General features: G+C 39.4%; 3 protein-coding genes across 3 annotated transcripts; all 3 read left to right on the forward strand.

Moving 5' to 3' along the window:
• The first annotated feature begins 2,949 nt into the window (after positions 1–2,949).
• gjb9b (gap junction protein beta 9b) lies at positions 2,950–7,318 on the forward strand. Its single transcript, XM_066717248.1, has 2 exons — positions 2,950–3,031; positions 4,645–7,318. Exon 2 carries the CDS (start codon positions 4,677–4,679, stop codon positions 5,490–5,492), a length of 816 nt encoding a protein of 271 aa, XP_066573345.1. The 5' UTR covers positions 2,950–3,031; positions 4,645–4,676; the 3' UTR covers positions 5,493–7,318.
• Positions 7,319–8,155: 837 nt separating this feature from the next.
• Positions 8,156–13,399, forward strand: pef1 (penta-EF-hand domain containing 1). The gene is made up of 5 exons (XM_066717249.1): positions 8,156–8,222; positions 8,937–9,363; positions 9,616–9,771; positions 9,931–10,074; positions 11,384–13,399. The coding sequence occupies exons 1-5, from the start codon at positions 8,202–8,204 to the stop codon at positions 11,611–11,613; spliced, it is 978 nt and encodes a 325-aa protein (XP_066573346.1). The 5' UTR covers positions 8,156–8,201; the 3' UTR covers positions 11,614–13,399.
• A 934-nt stretch (positions 13,400–14,333) lies between these two features.
• smim12 (small integral membrane protein 12) lies at positions 14,334–17,039 on the forward strand. Its single transcript, XM_066717250.1, has 2 exons — positions 14,334–14,474; positions 15,538–17,039. The coding sequence occupies exon 2, from the start codon at positions 15,550–15,552 to the stop codon at positions 15,823–15,825; it is 276 nt and encodes a 91-aa protein (XP_066573347.1). The 5' UTR covers positions 14,334–14,474; positions 15,538–15,549; the 3' UTR covers positions 15,826–17,039.
• The last annotated feature ends 699 nt before the right edge of the window (positions 17,040–17,738 follow it).

The following is a 17,738-nucleotide window of genomic DNA, read 5'->3' on the forward strand; positions in this document are numbered from 1 at the left end:
TGGTTTCCAAGTCCCCACTTCGTGTGTGTGTTACGACGCCTAGGTCCCCACTTGGATAGGTAGACAAATGTACACACACACACACACACACACACACACACACACACACACACACAGAGAAACCCAAACCAGGTGCAGAACGCTTGACAGTGGGAGAGAGCTGACCAGTTCAAGCTCGGGTTACAAAGCCTAGGTGTGCCTGCGGTGCTTATTCAACACTAAACCTGCAGACGGGCTGGGGCAGGTGTGAATTGTGAATCGCAGTGCTGTTGTGTCTTCTGATCTCATGACTGCAGTCTGGAATGCTTGCTGCACATTGTTCTGCACATATGCTACCGATCAAAAGTTTGGGGTCACTTAGAAATGTCTTTGTTTTCGAAAGAAAAGCACATTTTTTGTACATTAAAATAACATAAAATTGATCAGAAATACAGTGTAGACATTGTTAATGTTGTAAATGACTACTGTAGCTGGAAACGGCTGATTTGTAATGGAATATCTACATAGGCGTACAGAGGCCCATTATCAGCAACCATCAGTCCTGTGTTCCAATGGCATGTTGTGTTTGCTAATCCAAGTTTATCATTTTAAAAGGCTAATTGATCATTAGAAAACCCTTTTGCAATTATGTTAGCACAGCTGAAAACTGTTGTGCTGATTAGAGAAGCAATAAAACTGGCCTTCTTTAGACTAGTTGAGTATCTGGAGCATCAGCAATTGTGTGTTCGATTACAGGCTCAAAATGGCCAGAAACAAAGAACTTTCTTCTGAAACTCATCACTCTGTTCTTGTTTGAGAAATGAAGTCTATTCCATGCGAGAAATTGCCAAGAAACTGAAGATCTCATACAACGTTCTGTACTACTCCCTTCACAGAACAGCGCAGACTGGCTCTAACCAGAATAGAAAGAGGAGTGGGAGATTGGAAAAAAATGTTATGGATAGACGAATCTAAGTTTGAGGTGTTTGGATCACAAAGATGAACATTCGTGAGACGCAGAGCAGATGAAAAAATGCTGGAGGAGTGCTTGATGCCATCTGTCAAGCATGGTGGAGGCAATGTGATGGTCTGGGGGTGCTTTGGTGGTGGTAAAGTGGGAGATTTGTACAGGGTAAAAAGGATCTTGAAGAAGGAAGGCTATCACTCTATTTTGCATCACCATGCCATACCCTGTGGACGGCGCTTGATTGGAGCCAATTTCCTCCTACAACAGGACAATGACCCAAAGCACAGCTCAAACTATGCAAGAACTATTTAGGGAAGAAGCAGTCAGATGGTATTCTGTCTGTAATGGAGTGACCAGCACAGTCACCGGATCTCAACCCTATTGAGCTGTTGTGGGAGCAGCTTGACCGTATGGTACGTAAGAAGTGCCCATCAAGCCAATCCAACTTGTGGGAGGTGCTTCAGGAAGCATGAGGTGACATCTCTTCAGATTACCTCAACAAATTGACAGCTAGAATGCCAAAGGTGTGCAAGGCTGTAATTGCTGCAAATGGAGGATTCTTTGACGCAAGCAAAGTTTGAAGGACAAAATTATTATTTCAATTAAAAATCATTATTTCTAACCTTGTCAATGACTATATTTCCTATTCATTTTGCTATATTTCCTATTCAAACTCATTTCATGTATGTTTTCATGGAACACAAGAAAGTTTCTAAGTGATCCCAAACTTTTGAACAGTAGTGTACGTGGGTGGCTGAGCATCAGTATGGAGAATGTACTGTAATCACTGCTTCCCGAAAACACCACATAAACATGGCAGAAGCAAACTGGGGAACACTCCACCTTTATTATATTTATTTATTTATTTATTTTTGGACCCATTGCTCAACACATTTCCCGCTTTTAGCTGTTCCTCTGTGTGTTCAAGATAAGTCACAGTGTTATAGTTTCTGTTTCTCTTTGCACAGTTTGTATGATAAAGAGTTTCTATTTGTCTTGTGCTTTGGATTCGAGAAACGCAGTACTCTTTGAGTGACAAATGTCATAGAATGTACTTTAATGTAAAATAAAGTAGCATGTTATGAAAAGGTTGGTCATTTTGGAACTCAATTTGTATTTTCATAAGCAAAGTAAACCCCCCTCTTAAGCCCTTTAGCACACAGAAATCAACATACAGAAACAAAACGATAGAGAGTAATGGCTTATTTCTAACACAAATGACAACACTTGAATGAATGTACCGAGCTGGACATTTGTCTTCTCCTCTTCACCCTCAATACCTGGACTCAATTCAAAAGGCAGGCCTAAGCCTTTTAATGTGAACATGCACTGTGTATTTACTATTGAGACATCATGAAAACTGTCCTGCTGGTTCTTTGAGTTTGGCGTTCTGAGGTGTGGCAGAGTTAGTTTGATCGCCTCCAGCATGTTCTCCCGCATCGGAAACATAACACAAAACACTGGTGAAGAGATCTGTCTTAACAATGCCCTGGGAAAACCCATGAGAACTCTGAATTACTTTGTGTTTACAGTGATAGATTAGTGCACTTCATGTCTTGTATCTGCTTCATAAGAACACCAAAGAGTTTTCCCACAGTTTTTTTTCCACATATACATGTTCCTTCTATTCCCAATTACTGATGTTTTTACACTGCATTGTTTTCTGATTTGAAGGGGAGTCTTGGAAAACATAATTTGTAATAAAGAAAGAGTGAAAGAAAGATAGACAATAAGAGAATAAATAGTCAAACACAGAAATTGGGGCAGTTGTCTGGGTGAGCTAGAGATATGAGTTATAGATAAGCTAGCTCTTGTCTTGTTCCATCCCTCACTGCGGAAGCATTCCTCTGAAGTCACATATGTAAAGTGTGCCTCGAGATATGGTTTGCAAGGCCAATGAAAATTCAACCACAACAGAATGCACCTGGGGCTGTTATGTACACAGTGTTTTTCCAAGGGACCGCCCATAGGGGCATGTAGGCCTCCTGTCTCGTTTGTCAGCATTGTGTCTGAGCAGGAAGTGTTCTGGTTGAAGACTGCAGCAGCTGATTTTCTCTCTCATATTTTTTTCTCATATTTACTAAGGTAAGAAACTATTTTTACACATATGTTTCTTTGATAGTAGGCTCATAAATGTTGCCTTAATTAGTAAAAGGGTGTTCTATAAGAAGATGAAAAGGGGCCATTGATGAGTCATTTTTAAATAGCTCGACACTGCTAGTTTCCTCTGTCCTGCAAGTTAAAACTGACTATGATAGGTTGTCACGGTATCTAGACCGGAGATTATGGAAAAGAGAAGGACGGAGTGTTCTTTAAAAATCATTTGAAATCTACAATGTTCTTCTCTGAATGTGTCTCATGTTCACACTGCATAAAAAAGCCAGATTCCAGATAAACTTTTAAATACTTTACTTAACTTTGGAAAAAGCAACACAACAGATATAAAACAAGGACAATAAAACTTGTATAAAATGCCATTTAATGTATAGAAATGTTATTTTTTTAAGTATTGCGGTTGACCAATAGCTATATGGTTTTACTTTTATTTTTACTGCACATTTTTCAAATTCTTTCAAATGCGTATGCAAAAATGCTGTCCAGAATGAACCTGCTCCGGGGAAACTTGTGTTCAAAGGTAGAGAACTGTGGGAATTGACTTGTCAGGAATGTCCAGGAGAGAACAAAAGTATAACCTGGAAAGGAGATGATGACTCAGTCTCTCCTTTATCATGTTATATACTGAGCCTGGGATTGTAAAAGCTTTTCAGTACCAAAACCAATCTTATAAGGGGGAGTTTTAAGAATGTAAAGTAACACAGTGTACCTATATCATTCACCTTAGTAAGACAAGCTGATGGTACAAATGTAGCCAGGTCTTCTTTGCTCTTACCTGCTACATGGGCAGATATCTACCCTTACTGAAGAACAGACTATCCTCACACAATGAAGCTCCTTGCAGCCTTAACATACATTTTTTTTTTTTTCATGTAAATATCATCATTAAATTATTAAACATCCAAGCTGTGCCGATTCCTCTTCCTCTACTCAATGACTTCCTCTCCAAAAATTTAATTCCTCTAAAAACATTCTGTTATTCAGAAATATCTACATTAGTATACCTACCGAGTCATGTAAAACTATTGTGGCTGGCTAAGGTCCTGACTACATATCTAAAGTTACATATTAAAAAAAAAAAAACATGATTTGTAATTTATTTTGTCACTGATTAATTAAAAGCAAAGAGAGGCATTTTCACAGGCATATTCACAGGCATTTTCTTATGTATCCTCTACACCTATTATTCTAACGCTAATTAATACAATGAATAAGATCAGTTATACAACTGTACAAAGCCTTTGTTTTCCTTTTTAAACATGAAGAGATCATTTTACATTCTATAGAAAATGAGCTGCAGTTCTGTCTCATTGACATGCTCTACGATACTGAATATAGGCCTGTATTTTCACACAATAAGGATTTTATCTGCAGTTATCTAATTTGATTTGAACAGTGCTAATACTATTTCTCACTATTTCTCTTATCCCCTGCCTAGGATCATGTTTATCTGAGAATGTAGACTACTCCAGATGATATAAGGTCTTCTCTTTCATTAAATCAAACAGGATAGTGCTGGATGGGGGAGGAGGGGCGACTCTCATGAGTTGCAGGAAAAAGTAACAATGCTATTTATTTAACAGGTACGGGGGTTTAACCAGGAAAAGTCACAGTGATGAACTGGTCCTCACTGGAGGGGCTGCTGAGCGGAGTCAACCAGTACTCCACAGCGTTCGGTCGTGTCTGGCTCTCCATGGTGTTCGTGTTCCGGCTGCTGGTGTTCGTGGTAGCAGCACAGCGCGTTTGGGGCGACGAGAGCAAAGACTTTGAGTGCAACACCCGCCAGCCGGGCTGCACCAACGTCTGCTATGACAGCATCTTCCCCATCTCCCACGTCCGCCTGTGGGCCCTGCAACTCATTTTCATCACCTGCCCCTCGCTGATGGTGGTGGCCCATGTCAAGTACCGTGAGGAGAAGGACAAGAAGCATGCGGCCAGAAACCAGGGCTCCCACCTCTACTCCAACCCGGGGAAGAAGCGGGGTGGGCTGTGGTGGACTTACCTCTTAAGTTTGATATTCAAAGCCAGCTTTGACGCGGCCTTTCTCTACATCCTCTACTACATCTATGAGGGCTATGACATGCCTCTGCTCTCCAAGTGCAACCTGTCACCCTGTCCCAACACAGTGGACTGCTTCATTTCCCGGCCCACAGAGAAGAAGATTTTCACCCTGTTTATGGTGGTCACCTCAGCTATCTGCATCTTCATGTGCATCTGCGAGATGATCTACCTCATTGGCAAACGCTGCCAGAAGACCATGATCATCCGTAATGAGATGGAGAGGAAGAGGATTGCTGAGTCCCTCACTTTCATCAGCACCAACAGAAAACAGAGCAGGCTGGACCCCACAGCCACAAACCCTGGGGTGCAGAACAATTGCAACCTGAAGGCAGAGGAGGCTGCAGCCACTAACAGCACCACAGTGATATAAAAATTGTGAAAACTCCAACCAGACTTTCACTGAGCTAGCATTTTAAACGGGAAGTTACACTTTGATCAGGAATTTAAGCAGTGCATTTGAGGTACGCACCTGGCGTAGAAAGCAGTTTTGTTTCTCACCCAGCAAAGGCAAGGTTACTGTATATTAGAACAGAACAAGAGGAAGAAGATACAAAATACAACAAAGTACCTTCCAAGTTAACACCAACTGAAATGTGTCAATAGATGGCTTAATCAGTTCAGTTAAATAAATTAACTATAAATTATTATATACAAAAACATAATTTTGTAAATATGAAACAATCTTTATTTATCTGTCCAACTATCCAGTGCCTGTCTTTCAGGAATTAAATGGGATTAAGGATATTAGCTAATGGACAAGTAATTAGGAAGCAAGTACAGGTAACATTGGCCTTTGCTAGGAAACAGTGACATCATAGGGTATACCCAGTGTTGGGTGATGAGAAATTAGTAAATAATTTATAAGTGATTATACAAGTTCAGAATCCTATTGTATAGTACTCACAAATTCTTAATAGGATTTTATTTAAAAAAACTACAGACTTCTTTATGAATATAAAATAATACAAATAAATAAATCCACTGCACCCATGCCAGTTGTAAGCGGGTTTAAAATGCTAGCAGGTGACATCTTTATTTCAGGTAAATGAGGAACAATGCAGGAGATATTTCAGCAAAACATATTTTGCTTCTTTTTCCTCATACATTTTGTTGGGCCGTGTTGTTGTGAAGACAAGAATGATGTACAGCATATTCAGCACATTTATTGTTGGGAAACTGACATGGAAGACTCTTTTAAGAATATATATTGTATATTTTGCACTTTCAAAAATGAAGAAATGTCCAATGCTCTACCACTATTTTATGTCGATAGCAAGGAACCTAGGAATTCCTTAGGATTAAGAATCAAGAAACTTACCAAAAATGTAATTTAGCTTATTTTGCACTATTTTTTAAGGTAATAATTACATTTAAATAGTATGTACTACTCTCTCAAAATACAGTTTGAAACCTCAATCACCTGTTCTTTTTCTCTATATTTTTAGTTTATTTTATATTTAATTGTATTTCATTTTATATTCAAATGTTGTTGACTGGGAGATGTGTGCTTAAATGTATCATTAGCATCCCTGTGCTGTAACAGTAAGATCTTCCCTCAGTCATCACAGCTCAGGAAACAGAACAGGGTATTGTACCTCAAGAGGGGAACCAGGTCCTTTAGAAGTTACAGACAGATTATCTTGGAAGTAAAATATTAATGCTCCTAGGTACTAAAGTTTCATCTGATTTCTGCTGTCTTGTCTTTCGTCTGTATGGAAAAGTCATTCTTCTTGCTTTTCCCTGTCCTTTCCCTATTTGTATACATGTGTACATGTATAAATTAGTCCATTATACTTTTATTTATGTTTTAATTGTTTTGAGATGACACCACTTTTGTAATGTCTATTGTTACTTTTGTTACTTTCGTATTTTTTTTGTATAGTACTGCAGTACTATTGAAGCATTTATTACAATTTGTTTTTAGACACATTCTTGTCTTGCACTTGTTTTATATTGTATTATTATTAAATTATTATGCATTTGCTTTTTATGCAAGGCAACTCATTGAAAAAGGGGGGGCTGTGGAATGATGTTCATGCATACTGTGTTTCTCTTATTGATACCTGTTTATGTATAGATCAACATTTATGAATTGCTGTTATATGAACATTATAATTTCACAACTGTTTTTTTATCTACTTGTATTTAGCTTTTTTTTATCAAATTAATAAAGCTGGCATGTCCCATCTTGCAGAATAGCACACATTTATTTACGCTAATAGATAGATTAGTTTGAGCAACACTAAATTGATAAGGCAGAAAAGGTACATCTCTGGGTGTGTCAGTTAGAAGAACAGTAGATTCCGAGGTCTGTGTGTGTTTTCTATGCACTGCTATAAACAAGAACTGGGATGTTAAACGAGCAAAATATACCCCCAAAAAAATTTTTAAATTAAATTAAAAAATCATAGCAACTGACACAAACCTACTAACAGTAACCCTTAGAAAATTAAGAGACCTCTCCAAGTTCAGAAATCAATGTTAAGTGGTCTCTTATTTTTTTCCAGAGCTGTATATTGATAGATAGATAGAAAGATAGATATAAATAATGTTTAAGTAGGTATTTCAGGTGGTGAATGAGACACACCTTTAACTATTCATAAAATGGGGTAGCAATGCAATCTGGTAAACCCGTTTCGATTGCACAGCACCTAACAAAACAAGGAAACAGTGACAGAGTCCTCTACTTAATCTTATGATCGCTAGGGCCTGGTGTGGGAGAATATATAGTACATTCCGGCTGTTTCTACATACTACATGCCAATATCTCAGTAATGTTGCAATGTTGCTGTGTAATACGTGCAATACGGACTGAATGCGGTTTCGAATACAACCGTCTATTCATTCAATGAAAACCCGGATGTTGCTTATATTTTGACCATGTAGTAACTCCCATCACTCCCCGCGGTGCAATCCGAATCCTTCCACCCAATCGCAGGACGACTCTTCTCTTCCAACCCGGACGCCGCACGGTGGTTGGACGCCGTGATTTGACGGACACTTATTTCCTCCAACCCGCTTAGAAGAGGCGGGTCAGTATAAATAGGGAGAATGCGTCACTGATGACATTTTTCCCGAAATGAGTTTTCATTACGGCCAGGTAGGAGCTGAGCTTCCGGGTTGAGAAATATTTTGTTAAAAATGTTTGATTTGGACAATATTTCTGTTCGTTTTTTTCTTGTTTTACAGTAATATCAACGTCATGTATTTAGAAGGGGTTTGAATCGCATAATTTATTGCTGCAATTCCGAGCGGATTTCAGCTGTGGTTTTCTGCGGGAATGTGTGTCTGTTGCCTGTAAGACAATGCATCGCCATAGACAGGGAGGCACTTCATGACATTACTTCTGTTCAGCATCCAGCTCAGGCAGGCCATGACGGCACGGCTTTACATCTTACAATTATATGCAGATCAGGATGTTTACTGTGTTCTCTTTGTGTCTGTAGTTGGTTAATTAACAAAAGCACATCAGATTGTTTGACTTGAACATTTTGGACATGTCTGTCACTGTCATGTCAGATTTCAGTTACTTATATCGGGCTTGTGCTGTAGCAGAATTTCAGTTTAACTGACTTTTAACCATTCCTCTTCATGAAATGTAGTGGTAACAATAGAGGAGTTATTAATTTAAAAGCCTTTATTATGGAGGAAGCTATTTCATTTTGTAATATAGCCACACTATAGACTGAATAAAGTACAGTTACTTAAATTAACACCACTGAGACGAGCTAATGTGGAAAGTTGTTGATAGTTGTGATTGTTAAATTATAATTGCTATAGTAATAGTGTCGTCCTCTTTTTCCTCTTTGCCCAGAGTTATCGAGGACCGGCAGGAGGGGGTTACTTCCCTGGAGGTCAGCCTCCCCCTGGGGGTCCGTATGGAGGGGGTGCGCATCCAGGCGGTCCAGGGGGGCAGTATGGTGGGACGGCCCCTCCACCACAGCAGGGCGGTCAATATGGGGGATCTGCTCCCCCGGGCAGTATGCCCTACGGGGGGGCCGCACCGCCACCTGGCAGCCACTATTCTGGGGGTCCAGCTCCAGGTGCCCCCTATGGCTCATACGGTGCCCCAGGCTCTGGAGGGCAATATGGAGGAGGAGGTGGAGGGGGAGCCGCCCCAGGAGCTCCCTATGGAGGAGCGGCACCGGGAGGGGGACACTTTGGAGGGCAGGCACCTGGCGCACCCTATGGGGGATACGGTCAACAACAAGGCGGACCATATGGGCAGCAAGCTCCCGCAGGTTAGCTCAGGATTTAAAGTATATAGGTTACATTGGTTTTTTTAACTTGCAACAAACATTGTATGTATCGCCTATTTATGTTCTCCCAAACATTATTCTACGAACCCCTCTTCAGCCATCCTCACTCACCGCGTTCCTGCACACGTCTTCATTAGTTCATATGCAGCTTGAATTCTACATTTCTTTATTTTGTTGCTGTATGATGATTACTCTTACCTTTGGTTTCTCTCTCTCTCTCTCTCTCACTCCTAGGTAACATCCCACCCGGAGTGGATCCAGAGGCATTCCAGTGGTTCCAGACTGTGGACACTGACCACAGTGGCTCCATCACACTGAAGGAGCTCAAACAGGCGCTGGTGAACTCCAACTGGTCAGCCTTCAATGACGAGACCTGTATGATGATGTTAAGTAAGTTCCCAAGAACTTAAACCCATTAGAAGGTGAAAATGCCTCTCTGGTTTTAACGCACTATGCTGCTTTTGGCGAACACTGTAGTGTTTCCATACTGTAACCCAGATGCAGCAGCATAGAGCATGTTTTGATGGTGCTGTGTGATTTGTCTTTCAGACATGTTTGACAAGACCAAGACGGGGAGGATTGACCTGTTTGGCTTCTCCGCGCTCTGGGGTTTTCTGCAGCAGTGGAAGGCCCTGTTCCAGCAGTTTGACCGCGATCGCTCAGGAAGCATCAGCGCCAGTGAGCTGCACCAGGGTGAGTGAGACAGCCAGTGAGGAGGAGCTGAGCAGTAACTTGTTTTTTTCCTCTTTTGGAATTTACATAATCATAATATTAATATTATTATTATTATTATTATTATTATTATTGTCAGAGCAAACAATTGGCCAACATTTTTAGGGGCCATCCAGCTCCTGAATATAATTCTTTAGTTGCCAAACCAATTTAATTACTATATGTAATACATGCCTTGAAGTTTGACAGTTCTCTTTAGTTAACAATCTGAGGTGGTATTTGAAAATACTAGTGTGAAGGACCAGATGCCAGAAAAAAACTTGTAACAAATAGTTTTGTTTTTAAAATTATTTATTTATCATGAAAATATAAACTAGAACTAATACCCCTATGGTATCATGGAATCTACTGTGTGTACAATGTATCAATTTCCAGAACATCTGCAACCAAATCGTGATCAGACAGCATTGAAAATTTATCTTTGGCAAGAACCTGTACATTACACAATTTGACTGGTAAAAGTAAATATGTATATATAGTATTTAAGATCGTACATAAGTTTCACATAATGAAACAAACCCACCCCTTTCACAACTTGCATTATTTAGATTAAAAAATAAAATAAACTTGAATTTTGGTTCAAAGTCTAATGTTGATTGTAAAATGTTTGGGTTCATATATACCTATAGGCACCAGATAACCAAACTTACACAAACCTTTTTTTTATCAAATAATTGCACAAACTAAATATACAATAGATATCACATACCGTGTATTAAACATAAGATCATCAAAAACTCTCTCAGTGGATGTGAGCCTGTGAACAATTTTGAAAAAAGATATACTAAATACAGTACTCAAATACTCAATACTTTTCTTAAAATGAAACCTTGACTCATGTAGATATATATTCTAAAACATGTTTACTGCTGTGTAACTTTGTAGAATATAAGGTTTATATTTTTATTATGTAGTTGTGAAAAATACAAGAAATTAAAACTAATGATTTCAGAAATGCAAATCTTACAATTTTAAAAGCTGACATTTAACTCACGCTAGTGGAGCTCTCCAAAGAGGCGTGTTTGTTTCATGCTTGCAGAAAAATGTCTGCACCCATAGAAAAAATGAAGTTTCAGTTGCTTTGCAGGGTTATCATTGATATTGGTGATTGTATATTTTATTTTATTTGCCGTTCATGTATCTAGTCGTGTGTCGCAACCCACAGTTCGGCATTTTATGTCCTGATTAGTTTGTTCCTCGGACGAATCGTCTTTGTATGTATTTGTCATTCCCTTTTTACAATAATTGTTTTGGCGTGTTTTTTCTCCAGCCTTTGGCCAGATGGGCTACAACATCAGCCCTCAGTTAACGCAGACACTGGTCTCTCGATTCGGCACCAGGGGGAGCCAGGGGAACATCCAGCTGGACCGCTTCATCCAGGTGTGCACGCAGCTGCAGAGCATGACCCAGGTGTTCCGCGAGAAGGACGCGGGCATGACGGGGAACGTGCGCATGAACTATGAAGACTTCCTGTCCAGCACCATCATGAGGCTCATGTGAGAACTTCTCCTCTTCTCATCCCCACGTTGCCCCTGGGACTGGATCATGGCAGGGAGGGCAAGACCGCCCCTCTAATGGGTAGAACTTTAGGACAGTCGATCTCCACACTTCCGCTAGTAGACATGCCTGGTGCTACGATACCTGTGGCCTGCTGCAATGGTTTTCACTGCTCAGCTTTCACATGCTTAAGCAGGACTAAGCCATACCTAGCTTACTTCCAAGAGTGCAATTCCAATTACGTTTTGGGTCACTGAAGAAAAGGTTATAAAGTAAGGTATTATTTTAGTTTTTATTCCTGAAAAGAGCTTCTGAGAAAGATGCCCCCACCCCCCTTCCCCCAAATTTAAAGGTTGATTTTATCTGTTGGAAAGTTGCAAATTACTTGCAAAATTATTTCAGAATTATTACAAAAACAACGTGCCACAAAATTGGTAACAGGCCAGAAAAGGCAATATCAGAGACCCAGCACTATTGTGTCAAACTACCTGCATCTCATTATTGAAGCCAAGTTCTCATTAAGAGAGAAATACATTTTCATTACATTTTAAACTTGCTTCACCACTCCATTTCTAATCAAGGAGGGGAGGTAGAGGGTGACAGCTTTGGAAATACTTGAGCTACCATATAAACAGTTTATGAAGCATGTTAATAACCATGTAGGCCTAATCCATTTTTAGATTTTTCTATAGCACAATACTTCATTTATTCTGTTTGCACTTGGTGTATAAACAGGAATACAAAAGTACCATAGTCATTTAATTAAAATAGAAAGGGATTTTAAATGATGATTCATATGCTTTTCATTTTTAACAGTAAAATGCAAAGACAACAGGGTTGATACATTTGACATTCTTGCTTTTACATATGACTGGTCATCTGCCCTTAAATGGGGAACAAGGAAAATGGGATCATCAAACTTTCACTTACTTGAAAGGAAAAAAAAAATATGTGTATTTCAAAATGTATTTCCTTGAATGCCTTTTCTAAAGAAAGTGTGAACAATACAGAATTGTGAACATCGTTGGTAGTTAATTCACATGTCAAATACAGAATGGTAGCAAGCTGCATTTTCAGCTGGTAAGTTTAATTAGTCTGCCAAGCAATATAGTGCGGTTTCTACCATGCCAATTTTTTTTTTATACACCAGAGAGAGTTGTTTTCATCATTTAAATCACAGTATAGAACCTTTATTTAACAATAGGTTAACTTGCTGAAGAAATTAACTCTGGAATGAAGCCCATTTTAATGGTGTTTCCACTGACAATATGATGTGCCACTCTTGTATATAATGTTTTTTTTTTTTTTTTTTTTTTTTTTTTTGCAATAAAGTTTTGTAAGCATAATGCTTGACACCATGACTCTTGTTGTTAATCATGTCATGTTGTTTCCTTCCCAATGCTTACCAAATCCTTCAGCACTTGTCATTCATGAGTAGATATGTAAGACTTGTAGGATAATTTGACCTATGTATCACCTAATTCAATAATCATTTAAACACTTGTAAATGTGCGTGTGTATGTATGTGTGTAATACGTGTACTCTACCTGAAAACAGGGTGACACCTAAAACTGATGGCACCATAATTTGTTTTTTAAGAGCAGTGTTTGCTTACTGTATATTTGGACAGTGACACAATTGTCATTATTTTGGCTCTGTACACCACAATGGATTTGAAAGGAAACAATCAAGATGTGCTTTAAGTGTAGAATGTGGTCCCCCAATTTTAGGGGCTCAAAAGTATTTGGACAAACTGACATAATCATGAATTAAATTGTGAGTTTCAATACTTGGTTGCAAATCCTTTGCAGTCACTGACTGCCTGAAGTCTGGAACCCATAGACATCAGCAGATGCTGGGTTTCTTCCCTGGTGATGCTCTGCCAGGCCTGCACTGCAGCTGACTTTAGTTCCTGCTTGTTCTTGGGGCGTTTTGCCTTCAGTTTTGCCTTAGAAATCAAAACAAACCAATCCGAGAGAGAGAGCAAAAAGATTAGGTGTGGCCAAATCAACTATTTTATTTACCTATTTAGTTGAATGCCTTACAAGTACATTTTAAAATACAGGAAGAAGTTAAATTGTGCAGTGTGGTTAAACAAATGAGAACATAATGCAATATACAGTTGAAATGTTGTAAGATACTATCATGTTTAGCCATAACAGTTTAGAAGTAACTGAAGGAGCTTTGGATTGGATGTTAAGTCATGTGAAGTAACATGGACTGACAGGTAAAATAAAAGTTAATGTACCTTATTAGCTGCATACATATACGTTTCAAATAAAATTTTAATTTAATATGTGATGCAGCATCTTCTAGCTTTTGTTCCAGTCAAGCTGGTAATTTAATTGGCTAATTTAATTAGCCAATTTATTTGACTTAATTACATATTTCTCTCCAGGCTGCAAAATAAGCCATAGGTTACCCACCTTAAAATAAGATAATTTTCACTTGATGGTTTAAAAGATTTTGTTCTACGTGTCTAATTGAGAAATTACTAGCTTAATTAAACAATTGAGACACCGTGGCCCTCCGGACTCCCCTACCAACATGGAAGTACAATGGTCGCGTACTTATAGCGCAGATTTCCGCAGTTCTGCACAGATCTGCAGAATTCCACCGATCTCATTGGTGGAACCGCGCAGACCTGCGGAAATCTGCGCCACACGAACGTGACCAATAACAGTTTGCTCAGCGCATGCGCAGTCTCTTCATTTGCAAGCAGGCTGCAGATATCGCGATCCTGACGTCAGCGTTTGTCGGAACTACACGACTCATTCCGAGACTTCTCGAAGCGTATTAGCCATGTTGGATGTTTAGTGTGACTCTCACATAAAACTACATTGTCCGCCTGTAAGGGCACAGAGGTGAGTAACAAACAGTGATAGTTTGAGGAATTGTTTGCATTACAATTAAAACGGATACATATGTACAAAATATAGGAAATGGTTTTTATGTGTCACGATCACCTTGACTGCTGTAGCTAGAAATGTAGACATAAATATACAATCACATGTTTATGCCCTATTTCTGTCTTTTAAAATCTTGAAATAAGGCTCGTCTTAATGTGATGATTAGATCGCATACGTACAATGCACTTGGCATAGCAAACACTCATATGACGTGGGAGATTGCGTGCAACCGCTTCCGACTAAAGGAAAGGGACTTTGAACAAGTCTGCGTGAAAAGCTGTCCCACGAAGGCCCTGTCTTTTCATCCAAACCCTGTTTTGAGATTGAATAATGATAATAGCAACAGCAGTCACGAAAGCTCGCTGTGTGAGAGAGAGAGCACAATCTATGAACATCAGTATACAAGTTTAAATTTAGAAACACCAGTGAGACAGTTTTTGTCCCAGTAAGGAAAGTTGCACATCATCACATGCGACTGTGGTTAAATATTGGTGGCTTTAGTGCATTTAATGTCCTCTTATCTTTGTTTGGTTTATCCAGTTCACTTGTATATATTGTTAATGTAAATAATGCAGATGTTTAATCCATTAATTTGTTGTTATGCTTTTGTTTAATCTTTGCCCTGATGGTGCCTTTGCCAAATATGTTCATTTCTGGGGGGGAAGTAAACACTAGTTTAGTGATAATATGGGTTTCAAAGCGTAGGTTTCTGGTCAAGGCTGGAACTGAAAGTTTGCTTCTATTTGAGTTTGTTTATTTAGCTATGTATTTATTTTATTGTTCTCTAAAGCCTTAGTGAAAATATTTTGTCACTGAACAGCATCCAGGCATTGCCATTTCTTAACCCCCCCTCCCAAAACAATAATTATTCAACTCCTCTTTCAGATAGATTCAATCCCTTAAAACCATTAGAGAGTAAGTGTCTTGAGTCTTATTTGTTATAAGCAGTGGATCAGTAGGACAGTTTTAACCCACCAGAACGGCATTAACGCTCCTGTTGCTTTCCCCAATCTCGCAGTCCTTCTGAGCCATGTGGCCTATAGTGTGGACAGCCATGCGGACCTATGCGCCGTACATCACCTTCCCGGTAGCTTTGGTGGTGGGAGCCGTGGGGTACAACCTGGAATGGTTAATCCGGGGCACGCCGCCCCCAGCGCCGGAGGAGAAGGGTATCCTGGAGCAGCGAGAGGACCGAAAGTTGGAGGAGCTGAGTGGCCGAGACCTCACTCAGGTCACCAGCCTCAAGGAGCGCCTGGAATTCACCCCCAGAGCGGTGCTGAACCGCAACCGGCCCGAGAAGAGCTAGACACTGAAACTGGACTGGACTCTGCCTCTAGACTATGTTGCAGGCAAGCGGTGTGTTAGTCCCCATCGCAGCACAGATACAATCACCTGCACAGCGTCCAGGAAAAGACCACCTGTTGCGTCTTGGTGGGGACTTCATATATGACTACTGTGAATAAAATTGTTGGTTGCAATTAGGAAGGAAGTGTGAGCTTTATCTGAAATATGAACATGAACAAATGTTCGCAGTTCACCTAACCTGCATCATCGGCACATCCTTTTATTTTTTGTATGCTTCTTTTGCTTAGTTATGACCTTTAGACCCCCAAGCTGGTGTCTGAATATACAGTAGGTTTTTATAAGATCAGTAGGACAAGTTCCTTCAGTCTAGGGGATAAAATCATGGTCCACTTCAGGCACTGATAGAACTGTACTTCTATTTAAAAAAGAGATGGCATTATTTACTTTTGTGGGGGGAGGGCGAGATTGTTGTCGCATGGATTTTTCTAATGATCAAACTGTATCCACAATAAAAATGGCTTTTTGGGGAGTTTCTTCTTAATCTAAGACACAAAGCCTGTTATTGCATAGGAAAAGCAACTGGACTGCAAGAAGTGTGATGGACCCCAAGTCATTTCCAAGAATCAGACCAATTTCCAAGTTGCAGTTGGAATTTTTTAAAGAATTTTGAAAGAAGGGAAGGGAAGGTTTAAAACAATTGCAAGAACCCATTGTTGACTGCACCCTTCCTGGCTGATGGAGGCAATGGGCAGAGCTTCTTTACAGAGCAATTTAAACTTGCTGTGTATTATACCAGAGCACAATTAATATCTGCACATTATGTAAGCTGTCTCATTAGTACTTTACCCTATGATTTATATTTTGTCTTTTATCACTTAGTTGTGTGACTTAATTACCTATCTTAAAAAAACAGATCTTTATGGGAAACGTGACATTCTCTTAATCCTCAAAAAGAGATTTTTGGTTTTACTTTCATTTTAGAAAGAATGTAGTACGACTTGAAGATGTTTCCAGGTAATTGAATTAGTGTTTGTTGCAGCACCTGGATTCTAGGTTACAGAAGCTTATAATTGAGAGAAACTCCAAAGATATTCGGATGTGTGTGTGTGTGGGGAGAAGTGTGAGGTTGTATGTTTTAAAATGTGTTGCAATTTTATGCAGAAGATCATCACATCTGTGAAATGTAATTAAATAAATTCAGTTTTTCAACCACCAGCATTGGTGATTTACTGTTTTATACACTTTTACCATAACAAATATTCAGCATCAGTACCCAGAATGCCATGGGTTACAGGCTAGTGAAGTAGCCTCTTACATTTCCTCAGACCTCCATTGGCCCAGGATGGTCCTTACAATGTTTATACCTTTTATTGAGGAAATTAATTTGTATTTTTACTGATATTTGTTTCTATTATTTTCATTAACAATATTTAATTTCTAACAGGGTGCAATAACCTGTTCACACTTAGCTGCTGTACAGACACCCTATTCGCAATGCAGCAGTATTCGTCCCATTCGGATGACAAATGGGAGAGGATGTGGAAAGTGCAGTGGCGGTTTTGGGGTTATATGGTAGAATAATGGTAGAAGAACATCTAAATGCTCCCTATAAAAAAGTAACCACATAGCTGCATAAAAAACTAAATAACACATAGCTTGCGTTAAAAACAAAAGCTCTTATGTTCCAGTAGTATAAAACTATTTGTATTACTGTTATTTAGAGATAAGTGAATGCATTTTGTTAACAGGGGGTGGGTGGTGCACGGAAATGTTTGCATCGACTGAGTGGTCCACAGGGCCGGTCACATTTGAGAAACACTGCTTAAGAAGGGCAGGATAGCCTGCATAAACAAGGTAATGGGTACTACCAAGCATGCAGTCCATGAGACAGGAAATACCATCTCTGTAATGGGC

This window comes from Amia ocellicauda, chromosome 11, assembly GCF_036373705.1.
Source record: "Amia ocellicauda isolate fAmiCal2 chromosome 11, fAmiCal2.hap1, whole genome shotgun sequence".
NCBI classification, from domain to species: Eukaryota; Metazoa; Chordata; class Actinopteri; order Amiiformes; family Amiidae; genus Amia; species Amia ocellicauda.

Bases quoted from the DNA above. Each gene is read 5' to 3' on its own strand.
- gjb9b (XM_066717248.1), top strand. From the start codon at position 4,677: ATGAACTGGTCCTCACTGGAGGGGCTGCTGAGCGGAGTCAACCAGTAC.
- pef1 (XM_066717249.1), top strand. From the start codon at position 8,202: ATGAGTTTTCATTACGGCCAG. The intron at 9,772-9,930 runs GTAAGTTCCCAA...TTTGTCTTTCAG, and splicing joins GACCTGTATGATGATGTTAA to ACATGTTTGACAAGACCAAG. The intron at 10,075-11,383 runs GTGAGTGAGACA...TTTTTTCTCCAG, and splicing joins CGCCAGTGAGCTGCACCAGG to CCTTTGGCCAGATGGGCTAC.
- smim12 (XM_066717250.1), top strand. From the start codon at position 15,550: ATGTGGCCTATAGTGTGGACAGCCATGCGGACCTATGCGCCGTACATC.